This window comes from Pseudorasbora parva, chromosome 1 (assembly GCF_024679245.1).
Source record: "Pseudorasbora parva isolate DD20220531a chromosome 1, ASM2467924v1, whole genome shotgun sequence".
Classification (NCBI taxonomy): domain Eukaryota; kingdom Metazoa; phylum Chordata; class Actinopteri; order Cypriniformes; family Gobionidae; genus Pseudorasbora; species Pseudorasbora parva.
In genome coordinates, this window is record NC_090172.1 from 53,099,346 (window position 1) to 53,116,512 (window position 17,167).

General features: G+C 36.3%; 1 protein-coding gene across 5 annotated transcripts in view; it reads right to left on the reverse strand.

The window, feature by feature from the left end:
• Positions 1-17,167, reverse strand: part of LOC137076665 (A-kinase anchor protein 13) — a 60,417-nt gene that overhangs the window by 17,211 nt on the left and 26,039 nt on the right. For all 5 annotated transcript variants that reach the window (XM_067445184.1, XM_067445183.1, XM_067445182.1 and 2 more), the window contains 8 exons: positions 16,535-16,721; positions 14,649-14,751; positions 11,389-11,431; positions 10,800-10,908; positions 7,706-7,868; positions 580-647; positions 428-479; positions 199-343 (listed from right to left, as the gene is read on the reverse strand). In XM_067445184.1, coding sequence (XP_067301285.1) covers positions 199-343; positions 428-479; positions 580-647; positions 7,706-7,868; positions 10,800-10,908; positions 11,389-11,431; positions 14,649-14,751; positions 16,535-16,721 — 870 coding nt within the window. The remainder of the gene's footprint in view (positions 1-198; positions 344-427; positions 480-579; positions 648-7,705; positions 7,869-10,799; positions 10,909-11,388; positions 11,432-14,648; positions 14,752-16,534; positions 16,722-17,167) is intronic.

Genomic DNA, 17,167 nt, shown 5'->3' on the forward strand with positions numbered 1-17,167 from the left:
TGGGTAGGTTTAGGGGCAGGGGCAGTGTAAGGGGATAGAAAATACGGTTTGTACGGTATAAAAACCATTACGCCTATGGAATGTCCCCACGTGTGTGTGTGTGTGTGTGTGTGTGTGTGTGTGTGTGTGTGTGTGTGTGTGTGTGTGTGTGTGTGTGTGTGTGTGTGTGTGTGTGTGTGTGTGTGTGTGTGTACTAACATTGCAATATTGTTGATGGACATGCTTTTCGAGAGGTTGCTACTGTGGAAGGGCATAATACTGGTGGGTCGTCTGGAAGGAAGAATCATAGAATGTTCCTCTGGAGAAAAAATAGCAGACCAGGGACGGTCCCGCAGCGTGGACGCTACACACAAAAGCATAGATACACCATTAAGATCAGTTGACATAAAAAATATAAGAGAATGAAAAGAGATTTAAACAAACCCACATTTTGTTCGTAGAGTGACGACAGGCATAGTGGTGGACTCTGGTATTGCAAACTGCAGAGGAACAGATTTGTATTTTTAACACCGCAGTGTAGACTTTCTCGATGTGTAACTGAAAGAATACGGCACATTTTAAAATGAAAACAACTCAAACCTTCATTCTGCTTTTGGGACAAATGGGAAGGTTTTCTCTACAGCTCTTGTGAACTCTCACATTGCAATCTGAAAAGAAAATCATCACAAATAAAAACATTACCAAAGTACTCATTTGCAATTCACTTCATTGATAAAGACGCTATATTATGAATGCTGTAAATGTACAGAATTATATACAAGTTTATGCACTTTTAGTTGAGGTATTTTAGTACTTTAACTTGGAACTTATTTATTTCAAATAGTTGACAATGTATCATATCTAATGTCAGGGTTTTTTTAAGTTTAAAGGTGAAGTATGTATAAGTGTAAAGTATATTTTTATGTTAAAATACATTCTATTTTTAGAGTATAATCTCTTTCCTGCTCAACCTATAGCGTGAGTTTGAGGCATGGCTACTGTAGCAAACGCAGCGAGAGTTTGTTTAGCCAGTTCAGACGTGTTACATGGGAAAAAGACATTTAGCTTCGGGTACAGAAGTGCAAGTCAAAATTTACTGCATTCAGAGATTCAAAGATTAAACAGATCATGAACAAATCAAAGTGAACAGGGCATTGTTCTGCTACACACTACAAACGGACGCTTCAATACCATACAGCAGCATCATGCACTCGTTCAGAAAGACAAATGTACCCGTTTATAATGTTAACTTTATAAACTATACAATATAAGAGACATGCTCACATTAGCTCTAGTGTTAGCCTACTTACTTGTTTACTAAAGACATATAGTAACATGGCTAAAAGTAATATATACTTTTACCTGTTGACACATGTCTTCAAAATCATGTGTAAGAGCAGTGTTTGTGATGTTGGAGTTGGGGGAGTTTGCAAAGTTGTTTGAAAATATGCTTTATTTTTTTTTTAATTTTGCTAGGTGGCACTTGTTAAAAAGGTGCAGTAAGCAATTTCTAAAGAAAAAAAAAAGCAGTTAAAAGTGGATCAGACCGAGCACCACAACACACTTGTGATGGAGAAGAGAGAATGAGAAATAGGGAGATTTAAAGAAAGACTGTGGAAAGAGAGATAGATGGCTGAGAGCAGGGAGAGGTTGCAGCACTTTGATTTCTTTTCAGTGGTTAAAATGAAAATTAGGAAGTCCTGAAAATGGATCCTGAGGTTATGTAGTTTCTGCTCCTGCTCCATACCTGAGCAACACTGGTTTTACTACATTTCACAGAACCAAGATATGCTGTCGTTGTAATGTTAGATATAGAGACAGGACTGAGTGTCATTATTTGTCTGGAGCTGCTGTCGACTAACCAACTCTCGCTTGTATATACTTTTGTGGACTGTGTTTTTTTTCTTGCTGTTCCGTGCTATTTTTCGTGAAAGATTATTTTGCTTCACTATGATAAAAAAGATATTGAATCTTGCATTGCATGTTAATGCATTTTGGGGGTGGGGAGTTTCTCAGAAATCACTTACTGCACCTTTACGTTTTCTTTTTAATAATTTGATAAAGATGCTATATTGTGGCTGTTGTAAGAATACATCATTATTTGTTACCAAAGCATAAACACTGCCTTTTCTGTTTGCAGAGATGTCACCTCTATGAGCAGACATAAGGGTGTAATCATGCACTTATAACAGTTTGCTATTCTGGCTCATGGTCAAAGTGGTAAAGACAGTTGGGCTTAGGGTTAGGCATTCCTTCCAGTCAGGAAACTCCACCAAACACACAAGTTAAATCCCAGGAAAGTGCCAACAAGCAATATAAATATAAATCTTTCTTAAAGAATAAAGGACATACTCTGTGTGTGTGTGTATATTATAGTATATTTATTTAAATATTTATATAAAGTGCCTTGCGAAAGTATTCGGCTCCCTTGAACTTTGCGACCTTTTGCCACATTTCAGACTTCAAACATAAAGATATAAAACTGTAATTTTTTGTAAATGGACTGCATTTATATAGCGCTTTTAACAGACCCTATGGCCATCCAAAGCGCTTTACATGTTTGCCTCACATTCACCCATTCACACACCGACGGCGATGTCAGCCATGTAAGGCGCCATCCAGCTCGTCGGGAGCAGCTGGGGTTAGGTGTCTTGCTCAAGGACACTTCGACACTTGGTCAGGTGGAACCGGGGATGGAACCACCAACCTTTCGGTTTGTAGACAAGCTACATGAACCACTGAGCCACTGCAGCCCCAATTGTGAAGATTCAACAACAAGTGGGACACAACAAGTGGGACACGGTTACTAAACGTAACCGTGACCTACTACACGTAACCGTGACCTTATACTGTTCATATTTTTCTTCATATTTTTATTCTTAGAATTTTTTATTACCGTGTTGTATTGTATTGTTTATGTGCACTGGAAGCTTCAGCACCAAAAAAAATTCCTTGTGTGTGAAAGCACACTTGGCAATAAAGCTCTTTCTGATTCTGATTCTGATTCTGACAATCATGACATGGAACAAAATTTATTGGATATTTCAAACTTTTTTAACAAATCAAAAACTGAAAAATTGGGCGTGCAAAATTATTCGGCCCCCTTAAGTTAATACTTTGTAGCTCCACCTATTACAGCTGTAAGTCGCTTGGGGTATGTCTCTTTCAGTTTTGCACATCGACAGATTTTTGCCCATTCCTCCTTGCAGAACAGCTCGAGCTCAGTGAGGTTGGATGGAGAGTGTTTGTGAACAGCAGTTTTCAGTTCTTTCCACAGATTCTCGATTGAATTCAGGTCTGGACTTGGACTTGGCCATTCTAACACCTGGATATGTTTATTTTTGAACCCTTCCATTGTAGATTTGGCTTTATTTTGGATCATTGTCTTGTTGGAAGACAAATCTCCGTCCCAGTCTCAGGTCTTTTGCAGACTCCGTCAGGTTTTCTTCCAGAATGGTCTGTCTTTGGCTCCATCCATCTTCCCATCAATTTTAACCATCTTCCCTGTCCCTGCTGAAGAAAAGCAGGCCCAAACCATGATGCTGCCACCACCATGTTTAACAGTGGCGATGGTGTGTTCAGGGTGATGAGCTGTGTTGCTTTTACGCCAAACACAAAGTTTTGCATTGTTACCAAAAAGTTCTATTTTGGTTTCATCTGACCAGAGCACCTTCTTCCACATGTTTGTTGTGTCTCCCAGGTGGCTTGTGGCAAACTTTAAACACTTTTTTCTTCTTGCCACTCTTCCATAAAGGCCAGATTTGTGCAGTATACGACTGACTGTTGACCTTTGGACAGAGTCTCCCACCTCAGCTGTAGATCTCTGCAGTTCATCCAGAGTGATCATGGGCCTCCTGGCTGCATCTCTGATCAGTCTTCTCCTTGTATGAGCTGAAAGTTTAGAGAGACGGCCAGGTCTTGGTAGATTTGCAGTGGTCTGATACTCCTTACATTTCAATATTATTGCTTGCACAGTGCTCCTTTGGATGTTTAAAGCTTGGGAAACCTTTTTGTATCCAAATCCAGCTTTAAACTTCTCCACAACAGTATCTCGGACCTGCCTGGTGTGTTCCTTGTTCTTCATGATGCTCTCTGCGCTTTAAACGGACCTCTGAGACTATCACAGTGCAGGTGCATTTATACGGAGACTTGATTACACACAGGTGGATTCTGTTTATCATCATTAGTCATTTAGGTCAACATTGGATCATTCAGAGATCCTCACTGAACTTCTGGAGAGAGTTTGCTGCACTGAAAGTAAAGGGGCCGAATAATTTTGCACGCCCAATTTTTCAGTTTTTGATTTGTTAAAAAACGTTGAAATATCCAATAAATGTAATTCCACTTCATGATTGTGTCCCACTTGTTGTTGATTCTTCACAAAAAATTACAGTTTTATATTTTATGTTTGAAGCCTGAAATGAGGCAAAAGGTCGCAAAGTTTAAGGGGGCATATATAATACTGAATATATATATATATATATATATATATATATATATATATATATATATATATATATATATATATATATATATATATATATATAAACGTTTTATTATTTATTGTTGTATTATTATTTCTATATAGATTTATATTATTAATATTACTCCCAATGGGCTGGGCAATGAGACTTTGGAATGATAGACTGGAAAAATAGACTCAATAGGTAAGTTTAAATGTTATATACAGTAAATTAAGATATGAGATTAAAATATATACTAAAAAATTAGGGAGAAAAACATTACAAAAAATGAATAAGCTTTTCTCTTTAGAAGCTACATGAGGAAGTGAATGATGTTACCAGAACTGCTTCCTATTTTTGAGCAATGAGTCTTTTGAAATCCATGACACAACAGTTCAGACATCTTTAAAATCACCCTTCATGTGTTTTCCGATTCTATCGCCATACTTAAGTGCCGTTATGCTTTTTCAAATATGCAAAAGGAACGCAAAAGGTCTGCCAAGTTGTAAAGATTAAAGTGTACAACAAATAAAGTTAATGTTTGCTAAAAGAAAAACATACCAACAATTAATCCATTTTCATAATGCCAGTCCATGGCCTTCATTGTCTGCACACAAAAAAAGTCTACTTTGACCCAACCTTTAAACACTTTAGCTCATGCCTTTAAGTGTTTGGTTTGTATTGTGAACATATCAAGAAGGATGTGGACTCGCGCTGGAATCATTACCATCCTTACCATTCATATTATGGTCTATCGAGCACTTCATTATCTGAAATAATAATAAGTTACATTAATATATATTTTCTAGGCACTCAAAGCGCTTAACAGATAGAAGGTGTGAATCTCGTCAACCATCACCAATGCACAGCATCCACCAGGATGATGCGACAGCAGCCATATTGCACCAGAATGCTCACCACACACCAGCTGATTGGTGGAGAGAAGACAGAGTGATTAGGCCAATCGTGTGTGTGTGTGTGTGTGTGTGTGTGTGTGTGTGTATACTATATATACTCCTATATATACACTATAATTTTTGTGAAGATTCAACAACAAGTGGGACACAATCATGACGTGGAACGAAATTTATTGGATATTTCAAACTTTTTTAACAAATCAAAAACTGAAAAATTGGGTCTTGGTAGATTTGATATATATAAAAAATACATATTTATTTATTTATTTATATATATATATATATATATATATATATATATATATATATATATATATATATATATATATATATATATATATATATATATATATATATATATATATATATATATATATTTTTTTTTTTTTATATATATATATTTCACTAATTCCATTAAAAAATTGAAACTTGTATATTAAATTCATTCATTACACACAGACTGATATATTTCAAATGTTTATTTCTTTTAATTTTGATGATTATAACTGACAACTAAGGAAAATCCCAAATTCTGTATCTCAGAAAATTAGAATATTACTTAGGACCAGTACAAAGAAAAGATTTGTAGAAGTCTTGGCCAACTGAACAGTATGAACATGAAAAGTATGAGCATGTACAGCACTCAATACTTAGTTGAGGCTCCTTTTGCCTGAATTACTGCAGCAATGTGGCGTGGCATGGAGTCGATCAGTCTGTGGCACTGCTCAGGTGTTATGAGAGCCCAGGTTGCTCTGATAGTGGCCTTCAGCTCTTCTGCATTGTTGGTCCAGCATATCGCATCTTTCTCTTCACAGTACCCCATAGATTTTCTATAGGTTAACGTCAGGCGAGTTTGCTGGCCAATTAAAAACAGGGATACCATGGTCCTTAAGACAGGTACTGGTTTCTTTGGCACTGTGTGCAGATGCCAAGTCCTGTTGGAAAATAAAATCTGGATCTCCATAAAGTTGGTCAGCAGCAGGAAGCATGTGCTCTAAAACATCCTGATATACGGCTGCGTTGACCTTGGACCACAGAAACCACATTCGACCAACACCAGCAGATGACATGGCACCCCAAACCATCACTGACTGTGGAAACTTTACACTGGACCTCAAGCAACGTGGATTGTGTGCCTCTCCTCTCTTCCTCCAGACTCTGGGACCCTGATTTCCAAAGGAAATGCAAATTTTACTTTCATCAGAGAACATAATTTTGGACCAACCAGGAGTCCTTTTTGTCTTAAGCCCAGGCGACACGCTTCTGACGCTGTGTTGTTTGAGAGGCTTGACACAAGGAATGCGACAGCTGAAACCCATGCATACGTCTGTGCGTATACAATCTTGAGCCACTGACTCCAGCTGCAGTCCACTCTTTGTGAATCTCCCCCACATTTTTGAATGGGATTTGTTTCACAATCGTCTCCAGGGTGCGGTTATCCCTATTGCTTGTACCCTTTTTTCTAACACAGATTTTCCTTCCTTTCATCTCTCTATTAAATGTGCTAGGGGATTTTCCTTAGTTGTCAGTTATAATCATCAAAATTAAAATAAATAAGCATTTGAAATCAGTCTGTGTGTAATGAATTAATATAATATAGAAGTTTCCCTTTTTTAATGGAATTGGTGAAATAAATCAACTTTTTGATGATATTTTAATTATATGACAGCACCTGTCTATAATTTGGTCAGGATGCCAGTGATACAACCCTTCTCTTTATCATTGCACATTCTTGAATTTCTAATGACCACAGAGAGTCAGGACCTCGGTTTAACGTCTCATCCAAAGGACGGTGCTTATTGACAGTGTAGTGTCCCCATCACGATACTGGGGCGTTACGACCAACACAGACCACAGCGCCCCCTGCAGGCCTCACTAACACCTCCTCTAGCAGCAAACTGGTTTACTCAGTTGGTCTCCTATCCAGGTTAGGTTAGGTTAGGTTAGGTTAGGTTAGGTTAGGTTAGGTTAGGTTAGGTTAGGTTAGGTTAGGTTAGGTTAGGTTAGGTTAGGTTAGGTTAGGTTAGGTTAGGTTAGGTTAGGTTAGGTAAGGTTAGGTTAGGTTAGGTTAGGTTAGGTTAGGTTAGGTTAGGTTAGGTTAGGTTAGGCCCTGCTTAGCTTCAGTGGGAAACCAGTGGTGATATGGCACTTATTAAATAGTCTCTAATATCATAATAAGGGGACTTCAGGGAACAAAAATAAATTCTAATATATATTTGACCTGCACATACTAGAGGTTCTGTGAACACCCAGTGTCTTTTCATGAGAAATCTAGCATTGGGGAGTCACTAAACCAAATGGATGTTAAGTAAAACCTGAAACCTAATATGATGAACGGATTCTTACTTGTGCAGTTGACGGCATCTTTAGTGTTGAGGGTTTTGTTGCATTGCTGGCACAAAGCCGGATGTAGCAAACTCGAAGTGCTGAACACGTGTCCATTCACAGATTTCTTGTCTCTCTCTTTTGCATCTCTGTCTTTCTCCCGATTCTTTTCCTTCTCTTTTTCCTGTCCCAGAAAAGGAATAAGAAATATTACAATAGGTGTCAGCTGTTAACACTCCCAGAGCACTGTAATGGCCTATTGTAGCTACTGCAGTTTAAACCCATTAACTTAAATTGCTCATCATTTTCTTTAATGGCATTTCTGCAAAGTAATTTACTATGCCACCCGGTCTTCAAATTCCTTGTGAGAACAAAACAAGGTCCTTTTTCTGCCATTATTAAAATTACAGGTCTTATGGGTCCTGCACACTGTGCGATTTTTCAAAATCCTTTGCGAATGTCCCTTGTCAGACTGTACGAACATGATCCCTGATGTAAGCCATGTCACACTGTAAGATCTCAGTTGGCATTAATGTCAGACTGCACGATAATGAAGGCGTGCGGACCCACTTTATATTAGGTGGCCTTAACTACAATGTACTAACATTGTAATTAATAATTTGATACAATGCACTTATTGTGTACATACATGTTTTTACATTGTACTTAGATTTTAAAAATACCTGCATGTAATTACGTCTGTAATTCATTTCTGTAGTTACATTTGTAATTACACAGTTGGCACTTCCCTTACACCTAACCCTACCCTTAAACTGACCCACACCACCACACCTGTCCCTAACTCTACCCGTATCCCACCTTAATATCAGCAAAAGTGCTTTGCAACACAATTTGAACACAGTAAGTACATTGTACTTATTTTTTGATGTAAGTACATAGTACTTAAGGCCACTTAATATAAAGTGGGGCCAGGCGTGCTAAAAACGGACGCGCACAAGAAAACTCGTCCGGAGTTTTATATCATCAATGAATGACGTGTTCGGTGACTGAACACACGGGACTGAAATGGTGGATACAAAGAAATCTCTAGCACTCGTTTTGGTCATAGTTTGTCTTGAAAAACGGAGATATTTGACTGTCGTCGTAGGAGAAGTCACCATGCAGGATTGTGTGCCAAATCTTCTGACACTGCCAGAATTTCGTCTGAGGTAAAATTTGATCGCAGCGCTCATTAATCGGCTGCCGGTGAACATGTCCAACTAACGACCAAAGACGTCAGATTTTAGCCTAGGATCAGAGGAATCTTTTAGGATTTGCTAAATTTGTCTCAGACGGCCAAATCGTGGCAAAAATCGCACAGTGTGCACCCGGCTTTAGGACAAAATTTGTATGGATGAGTGCCACGGGATCCAGAGCTAATGAGAATGCTAATCAAAAGAGGACCTCAGTGGGCAGCCCTGTTGTAAAACATAAATAAAACTGTCATTTCAAACTGAGGACATTTTCACTCTGATTCAGACATTTGTGTACAAACATCCTCTTAATTGTTGTCAAGTTCTCCTGTAACAAAGTTCAGCTTCCTACTTGTAAATATAGGCCTCAAGTTAAGCAACTATTTAGAAACCACAAACGTTTTAAGTAACAAATATTATCAGGCTTATTCTAAACATGAAATATTAAATTATGTATCGTTGAAGCACCATAAATGAAATACTCTGCTCTAAACAACATACCAGGTGTGAATGATATGCACTAAAAAGACAATCAATGTGACAACTAAACAATGAGCAAGTCATTGGATTCCATTGTTAAGCAACTAAGGAGTTAACGGTCACACTTTAGATTAGGGTCAAATTTTCACTATTAACAATGACATTTGCCTCAAACTTCCAATTACTGCTTATTAATAGTTATTACGGTAATTTAGGTATTGGGTACGATTAAGGACGTAGAATATTGTCATGCAGAATAAGCCATTAATAGGTGCTTTACAAGTACTAATAAACAGCCAAAATGAATGATAATAAGCAACTAGTTAATAGTGAGAATTGGACCCTAAACTGAAGTGTTATCGAGATAGGCATTTCAGAAATTGAGAACATAAAGAAGTGAGAAGAGAAAAAATAAGCACAAGATAAACCAAAACAAAAAGTGAATAGACCCCAAGGGCAAATCATCACTTTCCTGACTGATAAACGGCCTACCTCTTCACCCTTTATGCTCTTTATCTTCTGATAGCGGCCTTGCACCTCGCAAAACTTTCTATATAACATTACTGTAGGAGGCAGAGCCTTTGCAAGACTCTCGACCGAGACAAAACCTTTAGCATCATCTCAAATGCAGGAGGAAGTGATTGAACTCGAGCTGGGAGGTGCTGTGACTCTTACTTCCTCTTCTTATTGCACTGTTGTTGCTGGTCTCAGAACAGCAAAGCGAAATCTGAACATTTTGGTGTAAAAACACCCATATGAAAACGTTTATAGTAAAAATCAGTAGAGATGCAAGCCTTTCAGACTATAAATTTGGTGTTTAAGGTATATTTAACTACAAAGTTCACAGTATGTAGAAGCTGGATTCGTTTTTTTGTTTAGTTTTTACAGTGCATATATGAAAATAAATGTGAAACTAGGCCCATACATCTTGAAAAGAGTCTTGAATGATTTTCAGGAAATTTAGGGTATTAATTCGAAGCCAATTTAGAAAATAAATGTATGGACAGAAACCTTAAAATATTATTTAAGCCACAAAAATACATGTATTTGCATTAACGTATAACATATCAAAGTGGCTTCTGTAGTATTTAGTTGCTGAATTGCTTTATATATTATTATTTTGACACTGTGCACATTAGGTCTCTGCAGTTTGGAAATGAAGTACTGGTCCTTTAAATGGGTAAAATGCTGAGCTATATGTAAAGTATAAAACATTATGGTGCCTCTGCTTACGGTCATATTTCCTGTATTCAGACAGACTCTTCCCACCCCTCACACTATCTACTTCTCCATTCATTTCAGCACAAGGGTAAATTCCTGTCTTGCATTTGATTGACAGGGTGATCATTTACATTAGTATGAATGAGTCAGAATATCTACAAATACACTCATGGTGGAGGGGAAATTACCTGGAAAAAACTTGACCACAAATATTGACTTACTCTCGCTTTCTTGTACATTTTGTTCCTCAGGTAGCTGAAAGTCCGGCTCACTTTGGTGGTACTTTTTTCAAAATCTCCTCTTAAAGGTCCTGGTTCCTCCTCTGTAATGCTAAAAAAGCAAGATATAAAGACATGCATTGTAAGGCTGTGTTCACACTTGTAGTTCCGTTAAAAAAAAGCCTTGTCTGCTCAGCGTTCACACTGCCATTTTAACACTGACCCTAAAGGCATAGGGATATATTCACAACCTGATTGGTCGGCTTTTGTTATGTATATTGTGCGACGGAACTTGCAGAACATCTAAAACATGCTCATTGTATGTGCGTAGTTATTTTGACCAGCTAAGAACTTCTATAGAGCTTATAAAATGTGTAAAGTAGTTAAAACAGTGGCAGGAGTCTCTCCATCACACACACAGACAAAGATCTGCTGCGAGGAGACAGGATTCTGATGCCTGTACCGAACTGTGACAGGCAATATCACAACTACAATGAGAAAAAACAGGTTTGCTTGAGCCTTCTGTCCACACCCTTGGAGTGTTTCCAGAAATATTTAAACAAATTGAGCTAAAATATTCATGGCATCTTACCTGTATCCCATGGAACTGGAGTTATTGGTGAATGATGTCATGCCTACAAGTACAATAATGGAGTCAAATTAGCATCACTAACAACAAACAGAGCCTGATTTACATACATATGCAGAATTGTCCGTCTGCAAACAGATCATGTGATTTGTTTAGCTATCGGACTAGATTAAAATGTGCAAGACCATTTACATTTTTTATAGTGCTGGGCAACGATTAAATTGTTTAATCGTGATTAATCGCATAATTTTCGGTGATTAATCGTGATTAATCGTAGTATGCGCAAAATTCAATAATGAATACAAAAGTGCTGCTATATGAACAGAAGTGCAATAACATATCGTTTGCAAACACTTTAAACAAATAAGGTTCTTTTTACATCAGTTAAAAGTTAGTAACAATATTTCTTGTAAATATCAACTTAAACATTAATTTAATCAAATTTAATTAAATTGGTGGTATACATCTATTGATTCTGTAGTAATATTCTCATCAGTGTTCTGTCAGCTTTTACATAGGCCAACTTAAATCTGCATATTTGTGATATTCACTCCAGGGCGTTATTTAATTTTATAAAGGCCATTTTTTGAAATCTTATTAAATGTATGCATCATCTTTCATGTTAAATTCTTACGTTTTGATTAATAAATTCAGTTATTATAGTAAAGACACTATAGGCTGTTACCAATCAAATTAAATAATTTAAACTGCAAAAAATACAGCTGCAATAAATAATGTTATAAGATTGATGTTCTAAATAAAACATGCAATCATACTTTTAAACATAACCGCCAATAGGGGGCAGCAAATGATTGTCTTCATAAGTGAGTCATTGAGTCGTTCATTCAAATGATTCATTCAAAACGCTGAATAATTTAGTATCAAAACACCGCGCTGAGTGTTGCTTTCTTTTGGAACTATTTTCGTCGTGAAATCATGGGTGAAATGCAACAAAAAAGGTTGTTTTATAACAATATCATAAATCATAAATATCAACAACTACAAAAAGCTCAGTTTTACCCCAGTATGGTTTATTCTGTGAGTTTATATTGCTGCTCACTTGTTTTGTTTTCTCCACGATTGTTTCTCACAAAGAGACAGACAGCGCGAGCGGGAGCGCGAGCCTCAACGCAACTTAACGTACCAGAGGCAGAGATACACTCATCAATCGCTGTTTACATTGAATATAATAAAACAACAACAACAACCAAAAATCTGAATCATTCTCGCGTTTCTGGTTATTTTGATATTTTATTTGTCCCAGACAAAGAATGTCCCTTGGCTTACAGACAACACTGTATTTTCCTGTGAACGTGGTTTGTCTGTATGTGTATTCAGAGGCAGTGAGCAACGAGCTTTCAATATAATAATAACTACGTTAATGTGCGATAAAATAATTGTCGGCGTTAATTAATTAATGCGTTAACATGATAATAATGTGTTAACTTTCCCAGCCCTCATTTTTTATATTATATTCCTATAATCAGGACTTGTTCACTTGATTTAATTGATAAAAATTTAGCTTGTCCTGAAAAATGTTTTTTGTGTGTGTGTGTGGCGTAAACTATTTATTCTGAAACAATATTCTCATCAGCTTTGACTTATTTTTAAATCTGTATATTAGTGATATTTACTGCAAAGGATATTTCTTTAACCTTTATAAAGGGAATTTTCCCCCTAATCTCATAAAAAAAAAAAAATGGTTCATCTTTTATTTGAAATTCTTAAATTTGATCAATACAATCGATTAGAATAATAAGACACTACAAGGCTGTTGCCCATTAAATTAATAAATTTAACAGAACAATGGCATGCATTAAACAATGTTATGAGACTAATTTAATTTTTTTTTAATATACAAATAAGAAATGTATTGTCACGACCAAACGTTAGCGATAGGTTATGGCAGCTCCAGACTGGCTCTGGGCAGATCCAGTAGTCTTAAACTTCAACAGAGTACCCGCCTTCAAGGAAGTTAACTCTTGTCAATGGAGAGTGGCCAGACTCTGTGTACAAATGAAATGTACGGGAGTCTGGTAGGCCCAGGCTAGTCTGACGTATGCAGCTGACAAATGTGACCTCCGGAGGAGGCAGCCTACGAAGTTTATGAATGAGTCAATGAACCTTTGACTCAACCAATTCGTTCAAAACGCTGAAAGAAACAGGGCTGTGTTGTAGTGATACACGCTACGGTTCTTCTGCTGTGATCTTTGTTTGTAACTATTTTCGCTGCTGAAATAGAACACAAAAAAAGACAGATCTAAAATGAAAATGACTTTACTGCTTGTTTATTGAACTGCTGTGTGAAATCAGTAACTCTAGATTTTCAATCTAGATGGTATTCAGGAAAACAGCACTATTGGTGATGTGATGTTGCTTTACTGTAATAACTTCATACTGTCATATGTTATGAATATAAAAGTGACACATTTTGAATTTTTACCCCAGTAGGTTAACGGAGTTCTTTGAATGTGCCATGCTCATGTGTTTTGATTTCTCCTCGACAGGCTGTGTGAGCGTCAACAGCCCAACCTTGTTTTTGTCAGTACTTTATACATTACCACATATATAATGCCACATTTTTTGCCCCCTCCCATGAAAAGACATGATCTAGATAGAACAGCTATTGTTCCAAAGTACATATACATGTTGTTCCCTAATTTAATATATAATCAGTAAAGATATCGCAATAATAGGCTCTACTCTAAGGGGACAGGTTAGGGACAGGTTTCAAAGGTGGCTAGCATATTTCGGATCATCTCTACATCTACTGTGAATCACAGGACATCATCTAGGGACAAGACACTAAAGGTGCTGAAGATGTCATTATCCAGCTCCTACTGTAACTTACTTATGATGTCCTCCTCATCACTAGATGAAGAGGTGACAGTAAAGACAGTTTTAGATTTGGGAAGGATCGGCGAGAGGTTGAAGGTAAAAGAGATCCGCCTCTTTCGCCGAATTCTTCCTATTGCTGGGTGGTTGCATTGAGGATGGAAAAGTCAGAGCAAGTACTTATTAAACCAGATGATTTAGGGGGCTGAGAAAGGGGTGGGGGACAACTAACACAAACCAGAAAAAAAAAAAATTCTCCTGGTACAACCTGTACATGCACGACCTCAATAATTAATAAGAAAATAATTAATACGAAATATCTGGTATTCTGAAAACATAAGAAGTTTCTAGCACAAAATCCAGTTCATAATCAATCTACAGCAGCCAGAAACTGACAGAAGAGATGGAAATCAAGCAGTTTGACTTACCATCTATGTCCCGTTGGCTAATGGAAAGCATAGAGACTGATTTCATGAGGGGAAGAGTAACAGATGGACCGCTGTGTCTGAACTGATGATACGTCCTCGATTTCTGCAATCACAAAGTTAGATGCTCAGTGCTGAATTTAAGTTCACAGAAAGATATTGCACAACACAAAGGACAATGAATAAAACGCCACACACAGGACAGATGCAAAAATAGAACTGGTAAATGCAGTTTACACATTTCATAGAAAGAGAATTATGTGCGCCAAATGAGTCTGCTGTTGAAATAATTTAATGGTTGCGTACCGCAAAACTCTCAACAAGAGAGTCAATGCAAAGACGTGAAATAAAACATGTTTTAAAGAAAGTGGCTTGATTAAGAGGTGGAAATAACAGATAATGGGCACCGAATGGTAACAAAACTCTGAGACTTTGTACCCATGTACAAGACAGGTGTAACTATAATATATGTAACTATATTGAAAATATTTAGCTTATAGATCTGTTTAAATGCTTCTGTTTGTTTTCTATTACACATTAGACTATATCAGTTTAAATGCTTCAAATATTTTTAAAATTTATTTTATTTCTTACATTTTATTTTATTAGCCTAATAAATAATTTCTCACAAGGGGAATTCATAAGCAATAACTATACATTTAATTTTGATGTTTTATTGCTGTCTAGAGTCAATAATTGACCATACAACAACAAATTGTGAATTTTGTAGAAGACGTGGATGTCCTTCCTAAATCTTTGTTTGTGAAGCCAATCCATGATGATGAGGAGGCAATAACTGACCATACAACAACACATTGTGAATTTTTAATATAGAGTTTGTTGGTAAAGACTGGTACAGTTTTACTGGTATAGTGATTTAATACCACTACGTTACATCAAGGGTCAAATCAAATATAAAAACATTAAAGCAAATGCATGATGTAACCACTTTTTGTCTGTACATCGTACAGGCCTGGTATAAAGAATGTTTTGCGGAAAGAAAAAAAGAAAGAAAGAACAGAAGTACGTACTGTTTTGTACTTGTTGATCATTATGACTAATATAAAACTTACCTAAATTGTTTTCAGGAAAAAAACTAGATTATGAAAGTACAATCAGTTGCTTTTTCGAAGTGTTTCACAGTCCCTTTCTCAAAGATTGTTTTGCGTGGGTCGCAGACATGGGCGGAAGTTCACTTTTGTGCTTGGGGGGGACGACTTGAGTATAATTGATATAATAATAATAATAATAATAATAATAATAATAATTATAATTATAATTAAAGTAATTGAATAATTAAAGGGTTAAAAGGGATTTAAGGGAATAAATAAGAATGGTAAAAATAAGCTCTAGATCGAATTGTAGTAGGCTAACTACTTTCAAAAAATATTTTATTTTATACTGTGCACAAATTCTCCCTTATTTGTATGCCTAATATGTAGAAAACAAGTGGGTTTTTTGCCTCATCACAATCATTTATGAACTACATGAATCATGATTGCACTTTTTCAATTCAAAAACGGCAAAATTTCATAAAAAGTTAAGAAGTTTGCATTACTAGATAGTCTATTACTGTTGGCAGCATAACATCCATTATAAAACAGCTGGCTAAGACTTGCATCTACTTATATCTTCCCACAAACTCTCGTTGCATTATGACAGTGACAGTAAGACCCGTCTTCTTTGATTTGAGAAATAAATGTGCTTGTTTCGAATTCCTTGAAAATTTGAGAGACAGTTTCGTGACCATGGGAAAATGTGGGTCCCATGGTCAAATCAGTTGAACAACTGGCTTTGGCGGTTTCGCGTTAGCTCCAAATAAACTTTTTTAAATAGTTCTCCATTTTAACCAAAGTGCCATGATTCGGGGAAGGCAAGTCTTGGCTCACCTGAGCACTTGGACTGCTGCAATCTCCCAAATCAGATTCAGGACCTTCTTCTGTGAGAGACATCAGTGAACCCCTCTCTTCACTGTCCTGCCTCTGCACTCCTCGCTGATCTTTGGATGGACCTCCGGACTGCGGGATCCAACGCTTGCCATCCTCAATCCCTGCTGCTAGACCCTCCAAACTATAACTACAAAAGAACACATCGGTAACAGCTCAGTTATGTTAAGAAAGAAAAATAGGGAAAAAACAGAAAAAAGAAATACATAAAAAGTAGAATACATGAAGAAGAAGAAAAAAAATTATATATATTTTTTTTTACAATTTACAAAACATTTATTTATTTATTTATATATTATATATATATATATATATATATATATATATATATATATATATATATATATATATATATATATATGTGCTGTCAATAAGAAAACAACAACAACAACAAATTAATCAGTTCTTTTCTGTAATTAATTAATTAATTATGATTAACAACAAGTCTTTAATAATTTTATATTGTAATAATTTCACAGTTACTCTCCAAATAAATTTAGAAACAACTTAGAAACTATTTTAAATATTTACTGCTACTGATGTCTCTATGAATAAAAAAAATTATATATTATATTA